Source organism: Saccopteryx bilineata, chromosome 5 (genome assembly GCF_036850765.1).
Source record: "Saccopteryx bilineata isolate mSacBil1 chromosome 5, mSacBil1_pri_phased_curated, whole genome shotgun sequence".
Lineage (NCBI taxonomy): Eukaryota > Metazoa > Chordata > Mammalia > Chiroptera > Emballonuridae > Saccopteryx > Saccopteryx bilineata.
This window is the reverse complement of record NC_089494.1, coordinates 7,688,489-7,712,817: the sequence shown is the minus strand read 5'-3', so window position 1 is coordinate 7,712,817 and position 24,329 is coordinate 7,688,489. Positions and strand designations below refer to the sequence as shown.

At 40.4% G+C, this 24,329-nt stretch overlaps 1 protein-coding gene across 1 annotated transcript in view; it reads left to right on the top strand.

Moving 5' to 3' along the window:
- The window catches only part of PSMD1 (proteasome 26S subunit, non-ATPase 1), a 102,794-nt gene extending 81,151 nt beyond the window's left edge, over positions 1-21,643 (top strand). The window contains exons 19-25 of the mRNA XM_066280356.1: positions 2,993-3,095; positions 8,483-8,652; positions 11,641-11,733; positions 13,163-13,249; positions 14,858-15,004; positions 19,051-19,206; positions 21,427-21,643. Coding sequence (XP_066136453.1) covers positions 2,993-3,095; positions 8,483-8,652; positions 11,641-11,733; positions 13,163-13,249; positions 14,858-15,004; positions 19,051-19,197 — 747 coding nt within the window. The 3' untranslated portion in view covers positions 19,198-19,206; positions 21,427-21,643. The remainder of the gene's footprint in view (positions 1-2,992; positions 3,096-8,482; positions 8,653-11,640; positions 11,734-13,162; positions 13,250-14,857; positions 15,005-19,050; positions 19,207-21,426) is intronic.
- The last annotated feature ends 2,686 nt before the right edge of the window (positions 21,644-24,329 follow it).

Below are 24,329 nucleotides of genomic sequence, written 5' to 3'. Positions count from 1 at the left end.
TGAAAGTAGTATACTTAGATAAAGCCATTATATATTTGCATTGATTATTTTTAAATTCATCTTTCAGTTTTGGATTTTTTTTATTCTTGGATTTTTTGCTGGATTTTTTTTATTCTTTGGAGTGCAATTTTAAATTTAAATCTTTCCTTATAATGCACATACAGTGCTATGCCCAGCATTCCTCTTTTTAAGTTCTTGAAATATTTATAAACCTTTACAACATAAAATTTCCATCCTATATTAGGAAATGCCAGTGTTCATCTGAAGTAAGTTCAGAATCAAAGAAATTTGACCTGTTGAATCAGAATCAAAGCATCAAAACTTAAGATTTAAAACCATGTTAACATGATAAATTAAAATTTTTAATTAAAAAATAAACAAGATTTTTAAAACTACCAGGGTTATTTGTGATAATCTAATCATGCTGGGCTTTATACTTGGAAACAGTAAGACCGAGAGAAGTGAGGAGCCCTGGCCAGGCAGCTCCTTCGTCAGAGTTTTGTCCTGCTGTATCAGGGGCGCAGGTTTCAGCCCAGTCAGTGCACATACAAGAAGCAGACACTGAGTGCTTAAATGTGTGGAACAGCAAACCAGTTTTTCTCTCTCTCGCTCTCTCCTTCTCTCACCCTTCCTCCTCCTCCCCCTCTCTCTTCCCTCCCCGTCTCCCTCTCTCCACTTTCCTCTCTCTGAAAATCAATTTTAAAGAAAACTGACACTGAAAAGTGAGTAGCTTACTAATGCTTCTGTGCTGAGTAGCTAGCTCATTGTTTTTCCATCACATTCTGTTGCAGCCTGTGAATGAAAACAAGAACCGTGCTGAAGGAATATAGTTTTGTTAGCAGTATTTAGGTTGCACAGACAGTAGGAGGACGGGTGGGATTCTGCCTCTGTATGGTAAGGCAGCCATGCTTAGTGAACGATAAAGTGCCTTTTATACACACATTACGTGTATATAGTACCTTATATAGTCCTTACAACAGCCATGCAGGGTAGTTGCTGTAGTGCCCGTAGAGATGAAGAAACAGACTCGGTATGGCTTCTTAGAGCAGAGATATATACAGGCCGGCGCTGTCTGATTGATTCTATAGCACTGTTCCCTGCATCACAGTGTGCCGGTCAGGCAGGGCGAATGAAGACGGGAAGAGATTCTGAAAGAATATTTCATACATACAGTGTCATCACATTAAGAAGCTCACATTCAGCATTTTCTGCTTTGGACAGATTTGAGGAGCTCCATGGTGATGTTCTTGCACAAGCAGAACTCTTCCTGGGTGCCTATAGTTTGAAATGCACTGGTGGGAAAACAGAGGTGGCAGATATGGAAGAGGCATGAAATAGTTCCCTTGTTGTCATCCAAACCGTTTTAAAAGAATCACAAATACATTCAGAACATATTGATATATTTTATAAATATTATTTTCTAATTGTAAAAGTCACATATGGGCCTGACCTGTGGTGGCACAGTGGGATAGAGCATCGACCTGGAAACACTGACTTCGCTAGTTCAAAACCCTGGGCCTGCCTGGTCAAGGCACATATGGGAGTTGATGCTTCCTGCTCCTCCCCCCTTTTCTCTCTCTTTCTCTCTATCCCTCTCTCTCTCCTCTCTAAAATGAATAAGTAAAAGTAAATAAATAAAAATAAAATTAAAAAGTCACATATGGGGGTCCTCAGGTTATGACACAGTTCCGTCCGTTCTTACAACAGTGATGTAACCCAAATTTTGGTGTGAGTTGAAACACATCCTAGTCTAAATCACTTACCTATCCTAACACAGTTGTAAAATTATCATCCAGAACATAAGAACACAACTAAGCTTGGCCTGTGTTGGCGCAGTGGATCAAGCGTTGACCTGGAACGCTGAGGTCGCCGGTTCAAAACCCTGGGCTTGCCTGGTTAACATATGCTAACCTCTCTCTCTCTCTCTCTCTCTCTCTCTCTCTCTCTCTCTCTTCTTTAAAATGAATAAATAAAAAAAATTTTTAAAAAACAACTAAGCCACAGAAAAAGGAAAAGGGCATATATATACTGTACTGTACATTGTACTGTAGTAACAGAAAAAATGAGTAAGCTGAAACATCTCAAATTTTTTTTATGGGAGTAAGCACCATAAACACAAAATGTCCTATGTTGAGACTGTCATAACTCGAGGAATCCCTGTATATTAATTTTAGAAAATGCAGGAAAGCCTGACCTGTGGTGGCCCAGTGGATAAAGTGTCGACCTAGAAATGCTGAGGTCGCCTGTTTGAAACCCTGGGCTTGCCTGGTCAAGGCACATATGGGAGTTAATGCTTCCAACTCCTCCCCCTTCTCTCTCTCTGTCTCTCCTCTCCCTCTCTCCTCTCTCTCTCTCTCCCTCTCCTCTCTAAAAAATTGAATAAATAAAAAATAAATAAAAATTTTAAAAAAAAATGCAGGAAAGAATAAAGAAGCAAACAGAGATTACTAGTAATCCCATCCTAAATTAGCACATGTTTGATTTTAGTGTGTTCCTTTTAACAAGAGTAATTATTGTGACATGTTCTCAAAAAAGTAATGTGTGTGCATAATGCCTCTGTATATGTGAATACACTTGAATCCCAAGTCTACCTCGCCCAACTTCACTGAAGGGAAGTTTACTTTAAAGTGGACCTGAAGGGCCGTGCCCGTGAAGAACAGCTGGGATTCCCAGTGTGATGGAGGCCGTACTGCTCCCGTGAACTGTTAAAGCTGCTAACAGTGATGCCACGTGAGCGTGGACGCAGCATTCCTGTGAGCCTGAGCCCTTCACTGTGGCATGAAGGATGAAAGCAGAACTGGTGCTCCCTCACCAGAAAAGTCATAGCGCCACGATTTCAACCGTGGAACTCTGGCCTTCAAATATGGTCCATATCCCTCTTCGAATGTTGTAAAATTCAGAACTTGAGTTTCGTCACCAATTGAGCAACCTATTTCCCTGCTCTGAAATGCCACAGCAAGTAAATTAATTACAATTTTGTTTTCTTGTTTAGGTGAATCAGTTCAGACAACTGTATTCCAAAGTCATCAATGATAAACATGATGATGTCATGGCCAAGTTTGGCGCTATTCTGGCCCAGGGAATATTAGATGCAGGTAAATGTTTTTCAGTCTTCCAGATTTATTTATCTATTTACACTAAGTCTAATAAAATAACTGTATCATGTGGTAAAAATTTAGTCTAGGCTAAATTATTCCTGGAGAAAATTTGGAGCCTACAAGTGCATAGAAATAATTTAGAAGAGTCCATACTAGGAGAATTTGAGTCTCAGTTCCTTCACCGTACTAGCTGTAGAACTTGAGAAGTTATTTCCCTGACTCTATTTCTATTTTCTTGCTTTGTAAGTAAGGTATTGTGAAAATTGTAAAGTATCTCGTGCTATTGTGAGAATTAAAAATAAAGCAGTTAGAATAGCCTCTGTCACCAAGTCAAGGCTCAATGAGTGTTGGCTCATTTTTGTTTCCATTTGTCTTAGTTTATTCAGTTTTAAACAAGTTGACATTGAAATTGTTTTTAAGGAAAAAAATAAGGTTTTAAACAAATTCTAGCAACCAAAATATTCTAAAAGAAGACACATGGGATATTTGCATAATTAACACAGAGCACACTATGCTATCTGGCTCCTGAATTCATACTCTTCACTGCTACAGTATGGTTTATTTCTAAAGAGATGGGCTGCTCTTCCAAGGTAAGATGGTGGGCTTATACTGCCTTGGACTTGGGGTTCATTTGACATATTGTTTAATTGTTGTTACTGGCAACATTTAAATAGGGCATAAGAGAACAAGGATACCTATTTCATTGTACAAGTATGTGATTCCATTTCTTACTATACCTTAGCTATGTAGAAGATAATTTTTTTATTAATCTTTGCTGATTTGAAAGATGAATAGTACTCAAGGTTTTCATAGTAGTTCTGTTATGAAATAAACATTTTCTCAAATTTTTTAGCCATTTGTATTTCTTTAATAAAAGTACAGTAGCTGTATTTATGACATTCTTGTCTTGGTCAGCTAGAAATGTCCGTGTATTTATACTGAAGGAAGTCAGGAAAATAAATTTTTCTTAAAGGTTTTTGTTAAGTCTTTTCAGGTTTTCTACTTGCTGAGTGGTTGTTTTTTTTTACTATGTCAAGGTTTTCATTGTCCTTGTTTTATAATTTTGATAATCTCCTTTATATGGTTTTTTTTTTTAAATCTCTGTTGCTTTCTATTTTGGTTTATCTTTTTATTGATTAGGTTTGCTAGAGGTTGGGTTTTTTTTTACATACTGATGCTACTCTTTTTTCTCTAAATTATTTTTGCTTAAACATTTTATTTGCTTTTTCTTTCTTAGGACATTGGTTCTCTTTTCTAAGTTTTTGAGGCAGATATTCCTTTTTAATTCATGTCTAGTGAGGGGTTTTTGTCCTGCTTTGTTTTAATTTTCTAAGAAGTTGAGAATTTTCTACTTAAATTTTAGTGTTAGGTACAATTTGTTTTTCTCTTTTTTTAATTTAAAGACAGTTTCTTGCAGCTGAATATAAATAAGGAAAATACTCCATAGATAATTTAAAGTAAGCCTTTTCCGGTCTCGGTGGTGTTAATTCTCTCTCATGTATGTATAAACAATAGACGTCGATGTACCATGTTTCTCCCTCCTCGTTCTTCACCTCCAGTATTCTTATATTATGTTTACCTTGTCATGGCTTACAACATTTACATCCTCTCGTGAAATCATAGTTTTCACATTTTAGTCTTAGTTTTATTTTTAAATGGATTCAGTACTCACAAGTGTGTGTGTGTGTGTGTGTGTGTGTGTGTGTGTGTGTGTGACAGAGACAGAGAGAGGGACAGGAAGGGAGATGAGAAGCATCAATTCTTCATTGCAGAACCTTAGTTGTTTGCTGATTGCTTTCTTATTTGTGCCTTGACCCTGGGTGGCTACAGCAGAGTAAGTGACCCCTTGTTCAAGCCAGCGACCATGAGGTCATGTCTATGATCCCGCGCTCAAGCCAGCAACCCTGAGCTCAAGCTGGTGAGTCTGTGCTCAAGCCAGGGTCCTCGGGGTTTCAAACTTGGGTCCTCTGTGTCTTAAGTCCAACACTCAGTCCACTGTGCCACCACCTGGTCACCTCACCACTATTTTTTTTTATTGCTGCTTCTTTTTCCTGGATATCTGTCCTAACACTTCACGTTTAATTGGCTGGATTTTATCAGTCCCTGGTTATAGTACATTTGGCTTCACTGTACATGGGTTGTTTGTTGTGTTTTGTTTTGTGACAGACAGAGAGAGGGACTGATAGGTATAGACAGACAGGAAGGGAGAAAGGTGAGAAGCATCAGTTCTTTGTTGTGGCTCCTTAGCTGTTCATTGATTGCTTTCTCATATGTACCTTGACTGGGGGCTCCAGCAGAGCGAGTGATACCTTGCTCAAGCCAGTGACCTTGGGCTTCAAGCCAGTGACCTTTGGGCTCAAGCCAGCAACCATGGGTTGATGTCTGTGATCCCACGCTCAAGCCAGTGACCCCACACTGAAGCTGGTGAGCCCATGCGCGAACTGGATGAGCCCACACTCAAGCCAGCAACCTTGGTTTCAAACCTGGGTCCTCCACGTCCCAATCTGATGTTCTATCCACTGCACTACTGCCTGGGCAGGCTCTACATGGGTTTTGACAAATACATAATGACATGTACTCACCATTGCACTATCATATAGAGTAGTTTCGCTGCCCTAAAAATTCTGTCTACCTTCTCATTCCTTCCTCCCTTCCTCCTTCGTTTCTCCCATCCCTCCTTTCCATCTTCCTTCCTTCCCCTCAGTCCCCTGGCACCACATTCTTTTTACTGTTTTTATAGCTTTAGTTTTTTCTTTTCCAAAATGTTATATAATTGGAATCATACAGTCTGTAGCCTTTTCAGATTGGCTGTTTGTAATAATCAGTAAATAAGAGTTAGGAGTAACATTTTACTATTCCACAGCCTTTTTTTTTTTTTTTTTTTTTGCTTCTAGCTGCCACTTTTTGAAGTTTGCAGATTTAGACTCTAACTCTTTACTTGTTCACTTAGTAAACTACAGTTTTTGCTGGTTTTTACTGAATTAGTTTTCGTTAGGGTTGGAGGAGGACCATTCTGTGCTTCAGCTTTCTTCAGTCTTCACAGGAACTTCCCTCTCCGCTCTCCCCTCCTTCCCTCTTTCAGCCCCCCTCCTGCCACCTTTTACCGAGTGTCTGTTGGGTTTGTCGTGCTCCAATCAAGTTGATGCTTCCAGTGTTTCTCTTTTTATTTATAATGGTTTTGCCTTTGGTATTTTAGTGTTTAGTACTTAAAAATCTGTATTGTCATGTGCACTACTATAAGCATAAAGTAATTCTCACCACTTCTTACTTTGTTACCACCCTATTCTACCCTACCCTACCCTACCCTACCCTACAAAAGTGCTGCAGCTGCCCGAGAGAAAACCGTGTCCTGCGTCTTCTCTCGGAAGTTAGTGGTCGTGGGGGCAGTCTGCAGAGGACAGCTTCAGAGGAACGAAGTTCCTTGAACTTACTTGAAGTTACTTGAACTCATTCAATGATATGGTCTTTTCAGGGAGAAAAGCTGAAGATTAGGTTTATGATTGAAGTTTGTAAAACTGAGTAAATCTCAGACTGTTAGCACAAGAGGATAGTTTAGTTTCTAAGTCGGAAGGAAAGGGAATTTAGCCTCAAAATTTAGATCGGATATCACATTCCCTACGAAGCTGTCTCCCTCCTCTGCCCTACCCAGCTTTACCCTGGTTAGGCGTCATGCTTAGCTGTGCGCCCAGTAGCACCCAGGTTTATTACATCTTTCTGATACTTTGTATGCTGTTTTTTAATTACCCTAGTTATCTGTCTTTTCCTATATCCTGGAGGCTTCTTGGGATCTTTTTTGCACTTTGTTCAAAATTCTCAGTATATAGTAAAGATTTAGTGAATGTGGGGGTTAGTAGGGAAGAGTACAGCAGATACTAAATATATATAAACCATTCCTGTTGGAAATACAAAGTTAAAGTATACCTGATTTTTTTCCAGATAAAGTCTTAAATATCTGGTAGTAGAATATTAAGAAAATCTGTATTATTTGGTTGAAAAGAACCCTGACTCTTATAAAAACTAAATGCTTTTTGGTTTAGCAAAGTTAGTACTCACTTCCTGACTCCAAGCAAAATGTGAAGGCAAATGTGAGATACTGAGGTGAAGAGAAATAAAATGTGGGCAACAGAGATCAGACCCGGAGTTCAAATTAGGATGTGACTGAGCACAGATAGTCCCGTTTTTATAGACTATGTTATATAAACCAAAAGACTTGTGTCTCAGAGTGCTGGGGCTCAGCACTAGTACTGAGAGCATATAAACCAGGGGCTGCAGCACAGCACTTATGGGCCACATCTGACTTCAACACGTTTTGTTTTGTCTGCCTAGCAAAGTTTACAAAATTTTGGATAAAATCCAGATCCAAGTCTATTTTAAAAACAAACTTACTTAGTGACCCTAGATCTACATCCCTAGTAACATGTCTCTTTGAATAGGACCTGAACTTTCCAGTTTGCTGCGATCTCCACGGCTTCTAGCCCAAGTTTTCTCATCTGCTTACCTGACTGGTTCCTGAATGCATTCAAGTCTGCAGCACCTAAGAGCTTCCTAGAATCTCTGTCTCACAAAGACCCAGTAAAGATCCAGCTGTCTGACTGATGCTTGGCTCTTAGCTCTTGTTCGCTGGCTTCCAAACTTTCTCTGCACTCCCTCGAGGGAAGGTCTATACGTGGCAGTAGCTAGCTGAACAGGCCAGGTTCCAAGCCACATAGCCTCCCAACAGCCCAGCTTTTCTGATTAATTAGCAGTAGCTCTGATTTCATTTTTGTATTTATTGTGCTTTCTCAAAAAAATTTTTCAGTTGAATTAAGAATTGGAGATTAAAATTTTTCTTTGGTTAGTAGTAGTGCTGTAGTTCAAGTGCTCAAGTTCAAACCCTCATTGTGCCAATGGGGACAAAAGATGTTTAGAGGGAAAGTGACTTGTCCATGTCACAAAGCTAGTTAATATTGGAACTGCCTGTATTTAGATGCAATTAGGCAGGAAAAGTAAAATTAGGCAAATAGTATCTACCTCTCACCTCTTTGCTATTGTTTACAAATATGATGTGTATTAAAATTTTATCTTTTATTAGTTCATTAAAAGCCAATATATAATAAAGATTAATATTTAATTTAGCCTACATTTTTGGTGTCCTCAGGCTTAGATTTTTGAAAACACCTACCTCTATAGGGAGGTCTGCATTTACCCTGAGTCTAGTTAAAATACAGCATCTCCAGTTCTGGCGACCCTAGATAGCTCACTGGCTAACTAGTTCCAGCAACTCCAGATTAGATGTTATGAACTGTACTTTTTAAGTAAGCACCAAATGCTTCCCTAGTGCAGTACTAAAAACTCTTTATTAATGCCCTACTGGATTCATGGTCATGGTTTCTCTCTTTCTACAGGTGGTCATAATGTCACAATCTCCCTGCAGTCCAGGACGGGGCACACCCATATGCCTTCTGTGGTTGGCGTCCTTGTCTTCACCCAGTTCTGGTTCTGGTTCCCTCTTTCTCACTTTCTGTCATTGGCTTATACTCCCACCTGTGTCATCGGCCTTAACAAGGACTTAAAGGTGAGTTTGTGAGACCTCAGTTTTCTAGTGTATCTTCTTCACCACATTCTGTTCACCATTCATTTGCTCATGAGTATTTCCATGAAATTTTAAAGATGAGTTAGCATTCCATCAAGAAAGTATTTCCCCTTCAAATTAAGTTATCACCTTATTGAGTGGAATATATTGGTGGAAGTTTTGAAAAGTCAGGCCTTGGAGGTAAGGGCAATCTGGTTGTGACATCTGTCACCGCATTGATTGCCAGGGTTAAAAATCAAGTCTTCTTACTAACATCATAACCTTAGATAAATCAATTGAGAGGGAATGGTAATAAAAAGAACAAAATATAAAAATATGAAAAGGCTTTGTAGATTATGCTGATGAACTTTATTTAATACTAAGAGTCTGGGAGCTGTTGAAGGAATTCATGCAGATAAATACAGTGCTCAGCAAAAGTAGGGGATATTTCAAAAATGAATATGAAGCTATAAAATATCCCCTAATTTTTGTAAGCAGTATATATGACGACATTTACAGTCTAGAAACATCATTTTGGTATCAATGGAAATCCATTACAAAGCTATTGCAATAATCTGGGTAAGGAAGAAAGAGGACCTAAACTAAATCTCTTCAAAGATTTTATTTATTGATTTTACAGAGACGTGGGGTTAGGGGATAGCAAGGAGTATCAGCTCATAGTTGCTTCACTTTGGTTGCTCACTGCTTGCTTGTTGCTTATTGTCTGTGCCTTGACCGGGCAAGCCTGGGTGTCAGGCTGGCAGCCTCAGTGTTCCGGGCTGATGCTCTGCCCACTGCCCCACCACAGGTCAGGCAGCTTCAATTAAATCTTAACAAGGAATGAAGGTTTGAGACAAGGACATATTTCAGAGTTACTTGATGCTGGATTATTTGATGGAGGAAAGCATTATTGTTAAAGGGAAAAACATCCCTTTGGTAATGGCAGAAAACAAAACCACCAGTAAGTACGGACCCAGGGAATCTGACAGAAACTGGTCACTTTAGTCAAGAACTTTAACATCCCCTGTTAACATACTGTCCTGTATTTTTTGTTGTTGTTGTTTTGTTTTGTTTTTGGGGGGGGTTTTTTGTTTGTTTTTACTGGAGCTAGTGCTTAGCTCTTCCTCAGTCCTGTGGCTCTTCCATCACCTTCTTGCTCTTCTACCTCAGAGGCCTCTTTCACCTTTAAATAGCTCACATCTGGACATCACTGTTGTTAAAATGTTAAGTTTTCAGAGTGGGAAAATTTTAGGCAAAAAAAAAAATACTGATCAAGATTATTTTATTGAATTGTGCCTGACCTGTGGTGGCGCAGTGGTTAAAGCGTCGGCCTGGAAATGCTGAGGTCGCCGGTTCGAAACCCTGGGCTTGCCTGGTCAAGGCACATATGGGAGTTGATGCTTCCAGCTCCTCCCCCCTTCTCTCTCTGTCCCTCTCTCCTCTGTCTCTCTCTGTCCCTTTCTCTCTCCTCTCTAAAATGAATAAATAAAATTAAAAAAAAAAAAAAAGATTATTTTATTGAATTGATTTTTATTTTCAGTATAGCTGTTCAGCAAATTATCCTTTAAGTGTTTCAGTATTAAACTACTCACATGTACCCTGGCTGGGTAGCTTAGTAGGTTAGAGTGTCGTTTCAATACGCCAAGGATGTGGGCTCAATCTCCAGTCAGGGCACATTTAAGAATCAACCATTGAATGCATAAATAAGTAGAATAACAAATCAATATTTCTCTCTCTTTCTCTCTCCCCCTCCTTCCTTCATTCCCTCCCTTTCTTCTTTCCTCTAAAATCAATCAATTTATAGAATTTTTACTGTATTTTTTTTAATGTTCATTGATTTTAAGGGAGAGAGAGTGAGAGACAGGAACATCGATCTGTTCCTGTATGTGCCCTGACCGGGGATTAAACTGGCAACCTCTGCGCTTCAGGAAGATGCTCTAGGCCAACTAAACTGTCTGGCCAGGGCAATAAATAAAATTTTTTAAAATTCTTTTAGAAAAATAAATAAATAAACTACTCATGTATAAATATTGACCAGTTTTAGTTCTCAAACCAAGAATCTTTTGGTTTCCTAATCCCTAACCATGAACATTCTGGTTGAACATCTAGTAGACTCTTTAAGGACCTTTTCCTCTGGCCCACAACTTGACGATGCTCCATTCTTTGCCATGAAAGTGGGATGGAAATGCAGGATCTCTGTGCTGTGCTGGTATATATGTGCTTATGACCATTCTTTATTGATGCAAACTGGGTAAAGAGAAAAATTCAGATTAGGGAACTTGAACCCTGGTAAGTGAGGTGACGCTGACTCTTCCTTTAGGCTCATGTTAGATTCTTGTAAGGTGTGATTATATGATGTGGAAGCTGCATCCAGACTGACACAGGTTGTTAGAGTGGCACAAGGAAGGATGTGCCCGTGAGGTCTGCAGGCTAGACAGTACTCTACAAAAGAGCGGACAGTTGATCTGCTCACACCAGAAGTGGGCCTTCACCTACTGAGCGGCGTGCGTGGTCAGGAAAGGGGAGGGAAAGGGTGCCTCTTCAGAGGCACAGAGCTTTGACGAGTACAGGGAACTATGGGGAGTTCTACAAAGCCCTCGAAACTAACTCACTGAAAGAAAATAGATGCCTTTAGGAGAGGAATTCATAACATAATTAAACAACACTGTAATTGAGGCCTGACCTGTGGTGGCGCAATGGATACAGCGTCAACCTGGAACTCTGAGGTTGCCGGTTCAAAACCCTGGGCTTGCCTGGTCAAGGCACATATGGGAGTTGATGCTTCCAGTTCCTCCCCCCTTCCTAGATCTCTCTCCCCCCTCTCTAAAAATGAATAAATAAAAACCTTAAAAAAATAGTGCTGTAATTGAAATTTTAACCTGAATTAAAACTTCTAATGTTCCTTTGCATTTGTATGCTTATTAAGAGCATGTAATACTTAAATCTTGATTTTGATTATTTTAATGGAGGGAAATTGTTCTATTTCTTTAGATGCCAAAAGTTCAGTATAAATCAAATTGTAAACCATCCACATTTGCCTATCCTGCCCCTCTGGAAGTACCAAAAGAAAAAGAAAAGGAAAAGGTAGGTTCTGTGTTCCTCGGAACAGTATTTGTACTTATACATATATAAGGGCTACTTAGTGTTTTACTGGGGTTTGTTTTAAATATTTTATATTTTAAGTTAGATATTTTTAAAGTAATATTTCTTTTGGTAAAATGTAACATTGCACAAGACTATCAAGTAAAAGCCTTTTTCTCTTCTGTTTCAGGAATCACAATTTGTGAATTCCTCCAAGTGTTTTCGCTGTATAGATCAATACTATCTTACTACAAATAGAATTATCTATATACTGTTCTGCTTATCATTTTCATTTAAACAGTTTATCTCTAAAACTTACAGCGTATATGGATCTTATGTTTCCCAGAACTGCAGAGCCGTCTCTTTTTGTATGTGTATACCATTGTTTGTCTTACCAGATCCTTATCCAGTAGACATTGAAGGTTATTTCTAGTTTATCACTGTTACAAATGAAGCTGGAACCAAGAGTCTTTTATACATGAATATTTATACAAGTATATCTATAGATTAGGATCTTAGAAGTGGAATTGCTTGACCAAAAGTAGTATACATTATTTCTATAGGTATTAACTAAATTTCCTTTCAAAATGGATATTATATGGATATAACTAGTTTGTACTCCTACCAACAGTGTATAAGGACACTCACTGATTTGTGTTAAAACTATGGTGAATTAGCTACACTTGCCCCTAAAGTTTTCTCAATAAAATTACCCTTCCTGATACCTTATATTTAGAAAACTGGTTCTTTCTCTCAAGATAATGCTTCATAGTAGCCATCTATTGATTATTTGCTGTAAATTTTTGTGTACATAGGGATAATTATATATAATTGACCTAATTTGAGGGTAGTGGGTATAATGAAAAATATTGTTTAATGCCAACATCTTGTTTCATCAGCTAGGTTCCAGACTGTGCCCTTTGGGTCTGAAACAAAGTCAGTTTAAACCAATACTGTGCAGCCTTTCACAGTCCTGGCTGCACCTTTGATTTCACTGAGACCCATCACGGAGCATGATTCCACGCTGATTGCTTGCCCACTGGATATTACCAATATAGCGCTAGTGCAGGGAGAGTTAGCTTTACAGCCGAGGTTGGGGGGAATGTGTGCCTTCCCTGTAAAGTAATAAAGGGTACAGCACCCATATCTCTATCTCAGAAAATCCACATCCAAGGTGAGCTGCAGATCAAATGAATAAATAGAGTTATATTGGGCACAAACCTCTAGGAACTAAATTCACCTGATGACCATAGTAACAATTATGTGCATAAATGTCCTGCGTGCTTTTTCCATTTATTCTTCAATTATTTTGTTCTTTATGATACTTACTGCCAGGAAACAGAATAGTATTGTAGGGCTGAGTTCTCTTTGGAGTTTTACATTTGTATGTAGATAAGGGGTCACAATGATTAATCCTGTTCACTTCCTCTAGGTTTCCACGGCTGTGTTATCTATTACTGCCAAGGCTAAAAAGAAGGAAAAAGAAAAAGAAAAAAAAGAAGAGGAGAAAATGGAAGTGGTAGGTATAACTTGGTGGTCACATGAGTTGATTTATCTGTCTCTGTATGGTCTAGATCAGGGGTCCCCAAACTTTTTATACAAGGGGCCAGTTCACTGTCCCTCAGACCGTTGGAGGGCCGGACTATAAAAAAAAAACTATGGCCTGACCAGGCAGTGGCGCAGTAGATAGAGCATCAGACTGGGATGCGGAAGACCCAGGTTTGAGACCCCGAGGTCGCCAGCTTAAGCGCAGGCTCATCTGGTTTGAACTAAAGCTCACCGGCTTGTGCCCAAGGTCGCTGTCTTGCACAAGAGGTTACTCAGTCTGTTGAAGGCCCATGGTCAAGGCACATATGAGAAAGCAGTCAATGAACAACTAAGGTGTTGCAACGTGCAACAAAAAACTAATGATTGATGCTTCTCATCTCTCTGTTCCTGTCTGTCTGTCCCTGTCTATCTCCCTCTCTGACTCTCTCTCTCTGTCTCTATTAAAAAAACAAACAAAAAAACTATGAACAAATCCCTATGCGCACTGCACATATCTTATTTTAAAGTAAAAAAAAAAAACAGGAACAAATACAATATTTAAAATAAAGAACAAGTAAATTTTTTTTTTTTTTTTTTTTTTTTTATTTTTCTGAAGCTGGAAACGGGGAGAGACAGTCAGACTCCCGCATGCGCCCAACCGGGATCCACCCGGCACGCCCACCAGGGGCAATGCTCTGCCCACCAGGGGGCGATGCTCTGCCCCTCCGGGGCGTCGCTCTGCCGCGACCAGAGCCACTCTAGCACCTAGGGCAGAGGCCAAGGAGCCATCCCCAGCGCCCGGGCCATCTTTGCTCCAATGGAGCCTTGGCTGCGGGAGGGGAAGAGAGAGACAGAGAGGAAGGAGGGAGGGGGGTGGAGAAGCAAATGGGCGCCTCTCCTATGTGCCCTGGCCGGGAATCGATCCCGGGTCCCCCGCACGCCAGGCCAACGCTCTACTGCTGAGCCAACCGGCCAGGGCCAAGAACAAGTAAATTTAAGTCAACAAACTGACCAGTATTTCAATGGGAACTATGCTCTTCCTCTCACTGACCACCAATGAAAGAGTTGCCCCTTCTGGAAGTGCGGCGGGGGCCGGATAAATGGCCTCAGGGGGCCGCATGCGGCCCGCGGCCCATAGTTTGGGGACTCCTGGTCTAGATTCTTCCTTAGTTGAACATTATCACACCTTGATCTTGGCTTCCTTTAATTATACTGTTCTAAGCATAGAGACTCATATAATTTTAATTGGAAGAGACTTTAGAGATTATATCCATTCATGAGAAGACTAGACTGTTTCATCATACAAATCAGGAATAAGTTCTTGGAGGAAACAATAACATAATAGATGCCATTTATTAAATAGAACCTTTTTTCTGATCTCTGGTGGTAGAAAAACCTTCTTATCCTTTAAAACCAAGTTAAATGCCATTCTTATTCCTAAGTAGAGTTACCCTATCCCTCCCGAGCCTGATATACCTCTTTTATATCTAATCCTAATTACCTTTTGTAGCTAATAGTTGCTCAGTAAACTTATCAAGTATTATTCAGTGATATGGAACAGAAGTGAACCTTTTTTGGGCTATTTGTTTATATTTTCTAGGATGAGGCAGAGAAAAAGGAAGAAAAAGAGAAGAAAAAAGAACCTGAGCCAAACTTCCAGTTACTGGATAACCCAGCCCGAGTGATGCCTGCCCAGCTGAAGGTTCTGACTATGCCAGAGACCTGTAGATACCAGCCCTTCAAACCAGTAAGTTACCGATGGCCCTTAGCACTATACCCACAGGATATTAATCCACAGGATATTAACCCACAGGACAGTGGAACATTGAAGAAAAGAATAGATCTCCAAAGCTTTTGCAAAAGCTCTTTAAGCTAATCTCTTTGCAAAAGAAACAACACTTCCTTTGATTCCATATAGCTATGGGGAACTTCTCTTTGTGTGACCCTGTAAATATTCTTCATCTGCCAGAGGCTTACACCATAGAAGTACCTAATACACGATAGTGATTAGGAGCATAGACTCTGGAGCCAGAGAGCCTGAATGTGAATCCTCATTCTACCACTTACAACCTGTGTGACCTTAGGTCAGGTGCAAAACCTCTCTGCCTCAGTGTCCTCTTCTGTAATGTAAAAGTTATCCCTGCCTCATAGGAATGTGGCAAAGATTAAGCACAAGTATTTAGACCATTGAATTTTATAATTAGAAATGGATTGTTGCCCTGGCTGGATGGCTCGGTTGGTTAGAGCATTGTTCTGATACACAGAGGTTGCTGGTTCGATCCTTGGTCAGGACACATACAGAAACATTCTATGAGGCCAGTATTACCCTGATAGTAAAACCAGGTAAAGACTTTACGAGAAAAGAAAACTGGAAAAAAAAGAAGAAGAAGAAGAAAAGAAAACTGTACATCAATAATCGGTGTTATGGGTTAGACGATTTAATATTAAGATGGCAATATTCCCCATTTTGATCTACAGATTCAACACAGTCTTTATCAAAATCCCAGCTGACTACAGAAATTGACAGACTGATTGATCCTCAAATTCATGTGGAAATGCAGGGGACCCAGAATAGCCCAACCTTGAAAAAGGGCAAAATTGCAAGAATCATACTTTCCAACTTGAACAGTTAGAAATGATTCACATATGTATAAGCATCCCTGGCCAGAGAGCTCGGCTGGCTAGTGTCGTCCTGATGCGCAGAGGTGTTACGGGTTCGATCTCTGGTCAGGGCACATATGGTAACAGATCAATCAATGTCTGTCTCTTCCTTCCTCTCAAAAAAAAAAAAAAAAGACTGTGGTATTGGTATAAGGATACATACAGATCAATGGATTAAGTTGAGAGCCCAGAAATAAACTCATACATTTAGTCAGTTGATTTATGACAAGAATGCTAAGACCATTCATTGGGGGAAGAATAGTCTTTTTTTTTTTTTTTTTTCTTTTCATTTTTCTGAAGCTGGAAATAGGGAGAGACAGTCAGACAGACTCCCGCATGCGCCCGACCGGGATCCACCCGGCACGCCCACCAGGGGCGAAGCTCTGCCCACCAGGGGGCGATGCTCTGCCCATCCTGGGCGTCGCCATGTTGCGACCAGAGCCACTCTAGCGCCTGGGGCAGAGGCCACAGAGCCATCCCCAGCGCCCGGGCCATCTTTGCTCCTATGGAGCCTTGGCTGCAGGAGGGGACGAGAGAGACAGAGAGGAAAGCGCGGCGGAGGGGTGGAGAAGCAAATGGGCGCTTCTCCTGTGTGCCCTGGCCGGGAATCGAACCCGGGTCCTCCGCACGCTAGGCCGACGCTCTACCGCTGAGCCAACCGGCCAGGGCAAGAATAGTCTTTATAAGAAATGGTGCTAGGACAACTGATTATTCACCTGTGAGAGAATTAAGCTGAACCCCTACTTCATATCATACATAAAAATTAACTGAAAATGGATCAAAGACTTAAATATAAGAGCTAAAATTATAAAACCCTTAGAAGAAAACATTCATCTTTCTGACCTTAGATTAAGCAGTGTTTTCTTATAGATGACACATAAGCACAAGGAACCCAAAAAAATAAGTTGGACTTTATCAAATTAAAAACTTTGGTGTTGCAAAAAGGCACACACATGCAAGAAAGTAAAAAGATAACCTTCAGAATAGGGGAAATCATTCCAAATCATATATCTGATAAGAGACTTGTATCCAAAACACATTTAAAAACACTGCTAAATCAATAAGACAAATAATATTTTTTAAATGCGCTAAGGATTTGAATAGACATTTCTCCAAAGAAAATGTACAAATAGCCAATAAGCACATGAAAAGATGTTCCATGCTATTAGTCACTAGGGAAATGTAAATTAAAGCCACAAGGAGATAGGACATCAGACCCACTAGGACGGCTGTAATCAGAAAGGCAGACGGCGGATTTGTAGGCTGAAGTGAGCCAGGATGCGGGAAGCTGGAACCCTCCCGGAGACTGTGTGCAGTGAGGAAAGCTGAGCCCCTCGTCCCCGTTCCCTCAGCAGCAGGTCATCAGACCCTTCCTCAGACGCTGCATTGAAAAGGGCAGTGGTAGTTTTGAACGTGGGTAGCATTCCTGTTCTGTGTCCTGTCCATGTTAAAAGATATCTTAAAGAGAATGTGATGTGCTTGGCAGCAGGAAGTGTTCCTTGTCTGTGTCTCCAGTTGTCACTAGCCTCAGAAAACGTGACATATCTTATTCTCTTCTTAGAGTGCTGGACTTTCTCACTAACATGAAAGGCATTAGTCAGCCTACACCATGTAGCTATAAAAAAGTTCTTTCCATATTTTGATTATATTGCAAATTTGAGTTGGATGATTTTATACCTCAGCATGAAACAGTACAACAATAACTGGGACCATATGTTTCCAAACTGTAGAATGTCCTTTTGTGAACATGGGTATTTCCTTCTGTTCAGTAGAAAATGGATTTCCATTTGGTCCTTTAGATTAGAACTGAGGTCTAAGTGCACTTTCAGGCCATGGAGGATTAGGACAGTGGCTGTGTTCTCTGATTGTTCTTGGGTGAATATTGGTACTAAAGGTAGGGTCCATTCATAAAATGGCTCCTCTTCAGAAAAAAAAAACACCTTTTTTAAGGGCAAAGTTCTAGATGAATGTATATGGATATGTGTGTGTTGAGAGAAGGAAAATAGTTTAGAGATTCATGAAGCACACTAGTTTTATAGCGTGGCAGGGCAGAGTTCTTATGAGTAAAAAATCAGATTAGGTTGAACTGCAGAGATGCTTATCCATATGTGAATCATTTAACTAATGTTCTTGTGCTTCTTTTCCTTCCCAGTAATGTGCTTTGGTAGAAATAGGTTTTTCCAGATGTGCCCTGCCACTGGCGACTGATTCAATTACAGAGAGCAGCTTCCCATTTCCTTTCACACAGGCGAGCAAACAGAATGAGATTAGTGCCCTGGAGTTTGGTGTTTGAATTCACCTTCTGCTAATCTTTTTGGGGGAGGGCTTAATAGAATTGCTCTTTCTTCATTGTCTTATAAGGACTTGTAGATTAAAGTGAAAAATACTCAGATAGCTGTCATATTTATGTTGTTCTCTCTCTCATTCTGAAATTGCTGGAGAAGAAAAATGACTTTTTATTTGTAGATTGTCTTTTGTCTCCAAAATGATGGTTTTCTCACAAATAATAAAGTGTCTATTAGTCCAGCACGCTTCACCTAGAGATCTTGTTAAAATGCAGGTTCTGTAGATCCAGGGTAGGGTCAAGTCTCTACATTTCTAATAGCTCCCAAGAGATAATGATGCTGCTGGTCTAAGACCAGCATTGAGTCGCCACGCCTGGTACTAGAATATGGCATTAGAGTGTATTTGTACAGTAAACATGCTCCCTGCAGTCAGACTGAGGCTAGAACTGGGAAATATTCTTAAATTGGTATGCATCATCCAAATAGAACAGTACCACTCATACCATCCAGAGCCACTGGGTTAAGCTTGCAGATACTCCCTACAGATTACAGTAACCCTATCGTTTGTAATGCACATTGACATGGCTTTCTTCACTCAACCTCAGACTAACCTGAAAGGATAGGTCAGGAAGATTTTAGCCGCGTCTTGCAGACAGCAGTGTAGCATCACACAGGCACAAAGGCCCAGGTTTCCTGACACCTAGCAAAGTGCAGCCCTATCCCAGTTCTCTGCTTCCTTGTTCAGGCAGTCTCGCGGGACCGTTTAACAAGCGTGTGCTCTAGATCGGCAGCAGTTTGGAGAGTGAGTGGAGCTAGCGCCTCGTTACGCCCTGCTTTGTGTTGACAGCTGTCCATCGGAGGCATCATCATTCTGAAGGACACCAGTGAAGACATTGAGGAGCTAGTGGAACCTGTGGCAGCCCATGGCCCAAAAATCGAGGAGGAGGAACAAGAGCCGGAACCCCCAGAACCATTTGAGTATATTGATGATTAAGGACCAGAGGTGTGTGTGTAACAAAAGTTTATATCAAAGACAATCTCTTGGTTCTTCACAATTGTTTTATGTGGGGACATTGTCTCGCTTTTCCCTTCTTTTGTGCTTAATCCCTATTTACCTAAACGGTAGTAAAACTACCCCCCTTTTTCACCTTTTTGCAATCTTAACCACCAATTCCTTTTTCTTTCTTCTTTGACTCTACCCTATTGTGTACTAACAATGCTGTTCACAGTAGCTGGTCTGCAAATTGTTTTTATAGATCTGTGGGGAAGTAGAGAGCTGGCTTCGGAATGTAAATCTGCTCGGAGCTGCTTTTATTGGAAAAGCCTTGCTTCCCCTCGTCCCAAAAGAAGTCAGCTACACTGACAGTTTACTCAGCGGTGCTGTCAACTTACATTTCGTTACAGTTTGTGGGCCAGCACAGTCCGTAGGTTGTACTGGTATAGCACAGGTCTGGCCTTCTCACCGGTCCTTCTCTCCCTTTCCTTTGGCAAGATTTCAGCACTAAAAGCCGTACCATTCATTTATTCAGTGAAACTATTGAACATTCAATATCTGTAAGACACGGGGCATATAGGTGCTTTGGGATCAGTTAGATCAGGGGTTCCCAAACTATGGCCCACGGGCTGCATGCGGCCCCCTGAGGCCATTTATCTGGCCCCCGCCGCACTTCCAGAAGGGGCACCTCTTTCATTGGTGGTCAGTGAGAGGAGCACATTGACCATCTCATTAGCCAAAAGCAGGCCCATAGTTCCCATTGAAATACTGGTCAGTTTGTTGATTTAAATTTACTTGTTCTTTATTTTAAATATTGTATTTGTTCTCATTTTGTTTTTTTACTTTAAAATAAGATATGTGTAGTGTGCATAGGGATTTGTTCATAGTTTTTTTTTATAGTCCGGCCCTCCAACAGTCTGAGGGACAGTGAACTGGCCCCCTGTGTAAAAGGTTTGGGGACCCCTGAGTTAGACCAGTGGTAGTCACTCTGGTCCCTACTGCCCACTAGTGGGCATTCCAGCTTTCATGGTGGGCAGTAGCGGAGCAACCAAAGTATGAATAAAAAGATAGATTTAACTATAGTAAGTTGTTTTATAAAGATTTGTTCTGCCAAACTTAGCGAAAATCCAACAAAGTACTTGGTAATTATTATTATATGCTTTAACTTGCTGTAACTCTGCTTTATTAATTTTATAAAGTAAAGTTACTTCCCTACTTTATAAATCACCATTACTGTGGAACCAGTGGGCAGTTAGAAAATTTTACTAACAGAGATACAAAAGTGGGCGGTAGGTATAAAAAGGTTGACTACCCCTGAGTTAGATTATAACACAATGCTTTGTCCAGTTGGAAAGATTATTATTATTATACCAATGTTCTAACAATGTTGAAAGGGGGGCCTTTAGATGCAAAAGATTAGAATAATCTCATTTCACAAAACTGTCATTCATAGTTCCCCATTTTTTTGAATGGTCGTTACATATTTGAAGATGCATATAAAATGTATAAGCAAGGTTCCATAATTCCACCCTAGTACAAATACATTGTCAGAAAAATAGGAATTTATTCAACTCTTTAAAGTAAATAAGAGCAGTATCATTTATTACAAAAGAAAAATACATTTAAATGTCAGGTTGCAAATCTAGCACCAGTGTTATACACTGACTTGAAGTTAATGAAAGCTTTTGCAGAAATTGCAGATCTATGTTAAGGCAGAAACCCTGCCATTAGTGGGGGAATATATTCAAACCTCTGAGAGACAGTTTGGACCTTAGAGAGAGGGTGATTTATACTAACTTCCTTGTTATCTAAACTTGCTCCTGAAAACTCTCTTTCCGAGACGATCTCTTTTCCGGAACCCTTGATGGTCCTAAGCTTTCTGGCCAGCACAGGGCAGTATGCCCACGGGCTCGCGGTCTGTGCGGCCCGGCTCCGTCAGCCCCCGGCCTCGCACAGTACTTACTCGCAGTCCCTGACTGCGTCTTTCAGGGCAGCTCCCAAAGAGGGCTTAGAAGTTTTTAGTTGAAAATTAGATTCTTGTTAGTTTTCAAAAGGATAAAATATTTAGTGCAATGGAAGTTTGAAAATTGGAGTCTAGCACAAACTGGCACAACAGGACTGCAGAGGCGGGGTTAGGGGCTATTTCAGATTCAGTAGCTAGTTGTTTAAAAGAAAAAGAATGTCTTATAAAGAAAGAATGACTCTAGCTTCCCTCCCCCCCTTGCCCAGGATCCCATTGCTCGTCTGAAGACGGTCCGTTGTCCAGGCTCGTGCTGGAGTGCCGGTGAGGAGATTCGTGGAGACCTGCTGTTCACTGCATGTATCATTGCCTCTGAGCTGACCCGAGGAACCTGGTCTCCGGGTCTTCGGCTGAGAGAAGATATATGACTATTCAGTGTGCTCTTTCACAGAACTTGGTTTTCAAATAAATATGTTAAAATCTCCAGATGGACAAGGACTTTTGTTTGTTTTTCAGCCTGGATTTTCAATAAATGAATCTAATACCCTTCCCCCCCCACCCACCATGAAATGCCGAAGCCCAAAGAGCTAAATCCTTGATTGCTAGGGATAGTATGCGTGACTTTTATATTGAGGATAAACTTAAACTATTTTTATAGATTATTTAAAAAACAATGGCAAAAAATAAGAAAAAAAACCTGGTTCATCTCCAAGGATTCTTTCCATGTTTGTTTTAAGGTATTGAGGGTGTGGGGTGCCGTCACTTACTGAAGAAGCCCCTCCAGTGAGCTGAGAGGATGTCATCTGTTTAGGTAGCTCAGATGCATTTTTTTAAATAAGCTTTGCTTATTGTTTCCTGCCTTTGACCTTGTTAAGGACAATAAATATAAATTATTTAGTTTCATTTAGCTACAGAATTTGATAATGTACCTTTTTTCCCTTTCTTCTTTTCTACCTTTTATTTTTAAATTGAGTTATAATTTAAATCGGAGTACATAATAAAAACACAGAAATGTGAATTATAAGGTCTACCGGAAAATTCTGTCCATTTCTATCACAACAAGTTTCGACACGTAAGTACGTTTATTTGGCTCATGTGTGCCTCTATTTTTATCACTTAATGTATACATACTGACGTAGCAAATTAACTAAAACAGAGTTGATTCACGTTAGTCTTATGTGTGAAGCAATAGTGTACCCATGGCTACTGATAAAGTTCATTTATGCCACTGTAATTTTTACAAATTTCAACAAGGAAGAAATGCTACAGAAGCATGTCTGTCGCATTCACTATATTCCCCAGACTTAGCACCCTCCGACTATCACTTGTTTTTGTCCTTACAGAATTTTTTGAAGGGCAAAAAATTCAAAAATGAAGAAGATATCAAACAAGCATTGGTTCAATTTTTCACATCAAAAGATAAAACATTTTTCAAAAATGGGATATACAAATTGCCCTCACGCTGGCAAGAAATCATTAATAATAATGGCAATTATATGATTTAATAAAGTTTATTGACGGTAAGAAAAATTTGTATTTTGTTTTATTCCAAAAACGGACAGAACCTTCCGGTAGACCTTATATATACAGTTCGATGAGTTTGCCAAGTACACGTTTGATTTCTGTTACCAGGCCTTTCTTGGATGCTGACCTTTTGGATGAAGCAGGGACTGTCATCATTCTGACAACTCCCCTGAGTCCTTGGCATATGAAATGGATCTCTAGTTTACTGGGATGTGGCAGTAAGAGCTAGATGGGGGACAGGGGGGTCTTGGTCTTCAATCATATAAAAATAGGTGGTAACATTTATACATGAATGGGTCTTTGCTCCAGCGTCGATTCTTTCACTTGATGTAGCATATACCCTACTGTGTCTGAAAAATAAAATACTGTTCTTAGAGGAAACAAACTCTTGGGTTTATCAGCACTAATAATACAGTGGCCTACCACAGCTTTGCTGTTAGGTCCGAGTCTAAAGGTTACTGCTCCCAAAGGATTGTTCACTCATTGGTTAATTTCATTGTATCCCCTCCTTTGTGAATTCCTTATTTCCTCAATATCAGATGATTCTATAAAAGAGATTATTTCATTTCCTAGAAACTAATTAGCTATGTCCTTCCTGTTCAAGCTCCTAACATTGCTTGTGTTTCAGACAGAATTGTCTCTAACATTTCCCTTAATATATGAAATGTTTAAAAAACAGAAGTCTCTCAGTGATGTCACTGTCCAGAATACGTTGTCTGGGAGAAGTGGCACATTCACTGGCCTCTGGCCAAAGTTATTAAATTTCTTCCAGAATAATAGACTGAACTTCAGGGAACAGGCAACACTAGTTCCTGGTATGCAGTACAATCTAGAGTTTATATTTTAGTCTTAAATCTAGAGGTTCTAGCTTTAAAAAAAACAAACACAAGTTATAAAATAAAATGGCCACTTGGATCAGATTATATGAGACTTTTTCTGATGGCTTTGCCCCCTAGATTTCCTAGGCTGTGCATAGCACTGAGAGATGACCCAGAAGCAAGGAGATCCAAATGACATAGGACAGGGTCAAATATTTACGTTGGGGTGAAGACAGGCCTGGAGCTAGAAGGACGGTTCGGTAGAAGAAACAGGAGAGTGGCGGCAGGGACTCCGCGAGCTGTGGCAGCGCACCGTTTCACAGGTGACAGCTCGTGGGCCGCGCAGATGGAAGGAAACTGATTTCTTGGACTGGACTTAATCCTGGAGTCATCTTTCTTCTCCCCACCTGCAGGTAAGTGACTGCTGGCCCTGCCTCTTAACAGTAAGTACCTTTTCCTTGGCGTCCAAGGCCAGTCTTTTCCTCCTGTCCCTGACTCCCTCCCCCTTTGTTTAACAGATCGACTAAATATTTAGCTGTACTTGAGCATTTTTCTGTGCAGGGCTTCTTGGCCTCTTTGGCGGGTCCCACTCCCTCAAGCTGCTTTTTAATTCGAGCCTTCTCAGAATTTGGTCTTGGGTTTTCCTCATTCTGCAGGCAGTTCCGTACCCCCCTCACCTTCATTCTCTTTGTGCTGATGACGCCCAACCCATATTCCTCCCGTACCTTTCATCTGAGCTGGCGTGTGTATCCAACCTCTGGGCACCCTATTTGGGCTGCCTCCCGGGCAGTTATAACAGCATACCCACAGTACTGTCAGCCCCTGTGTCT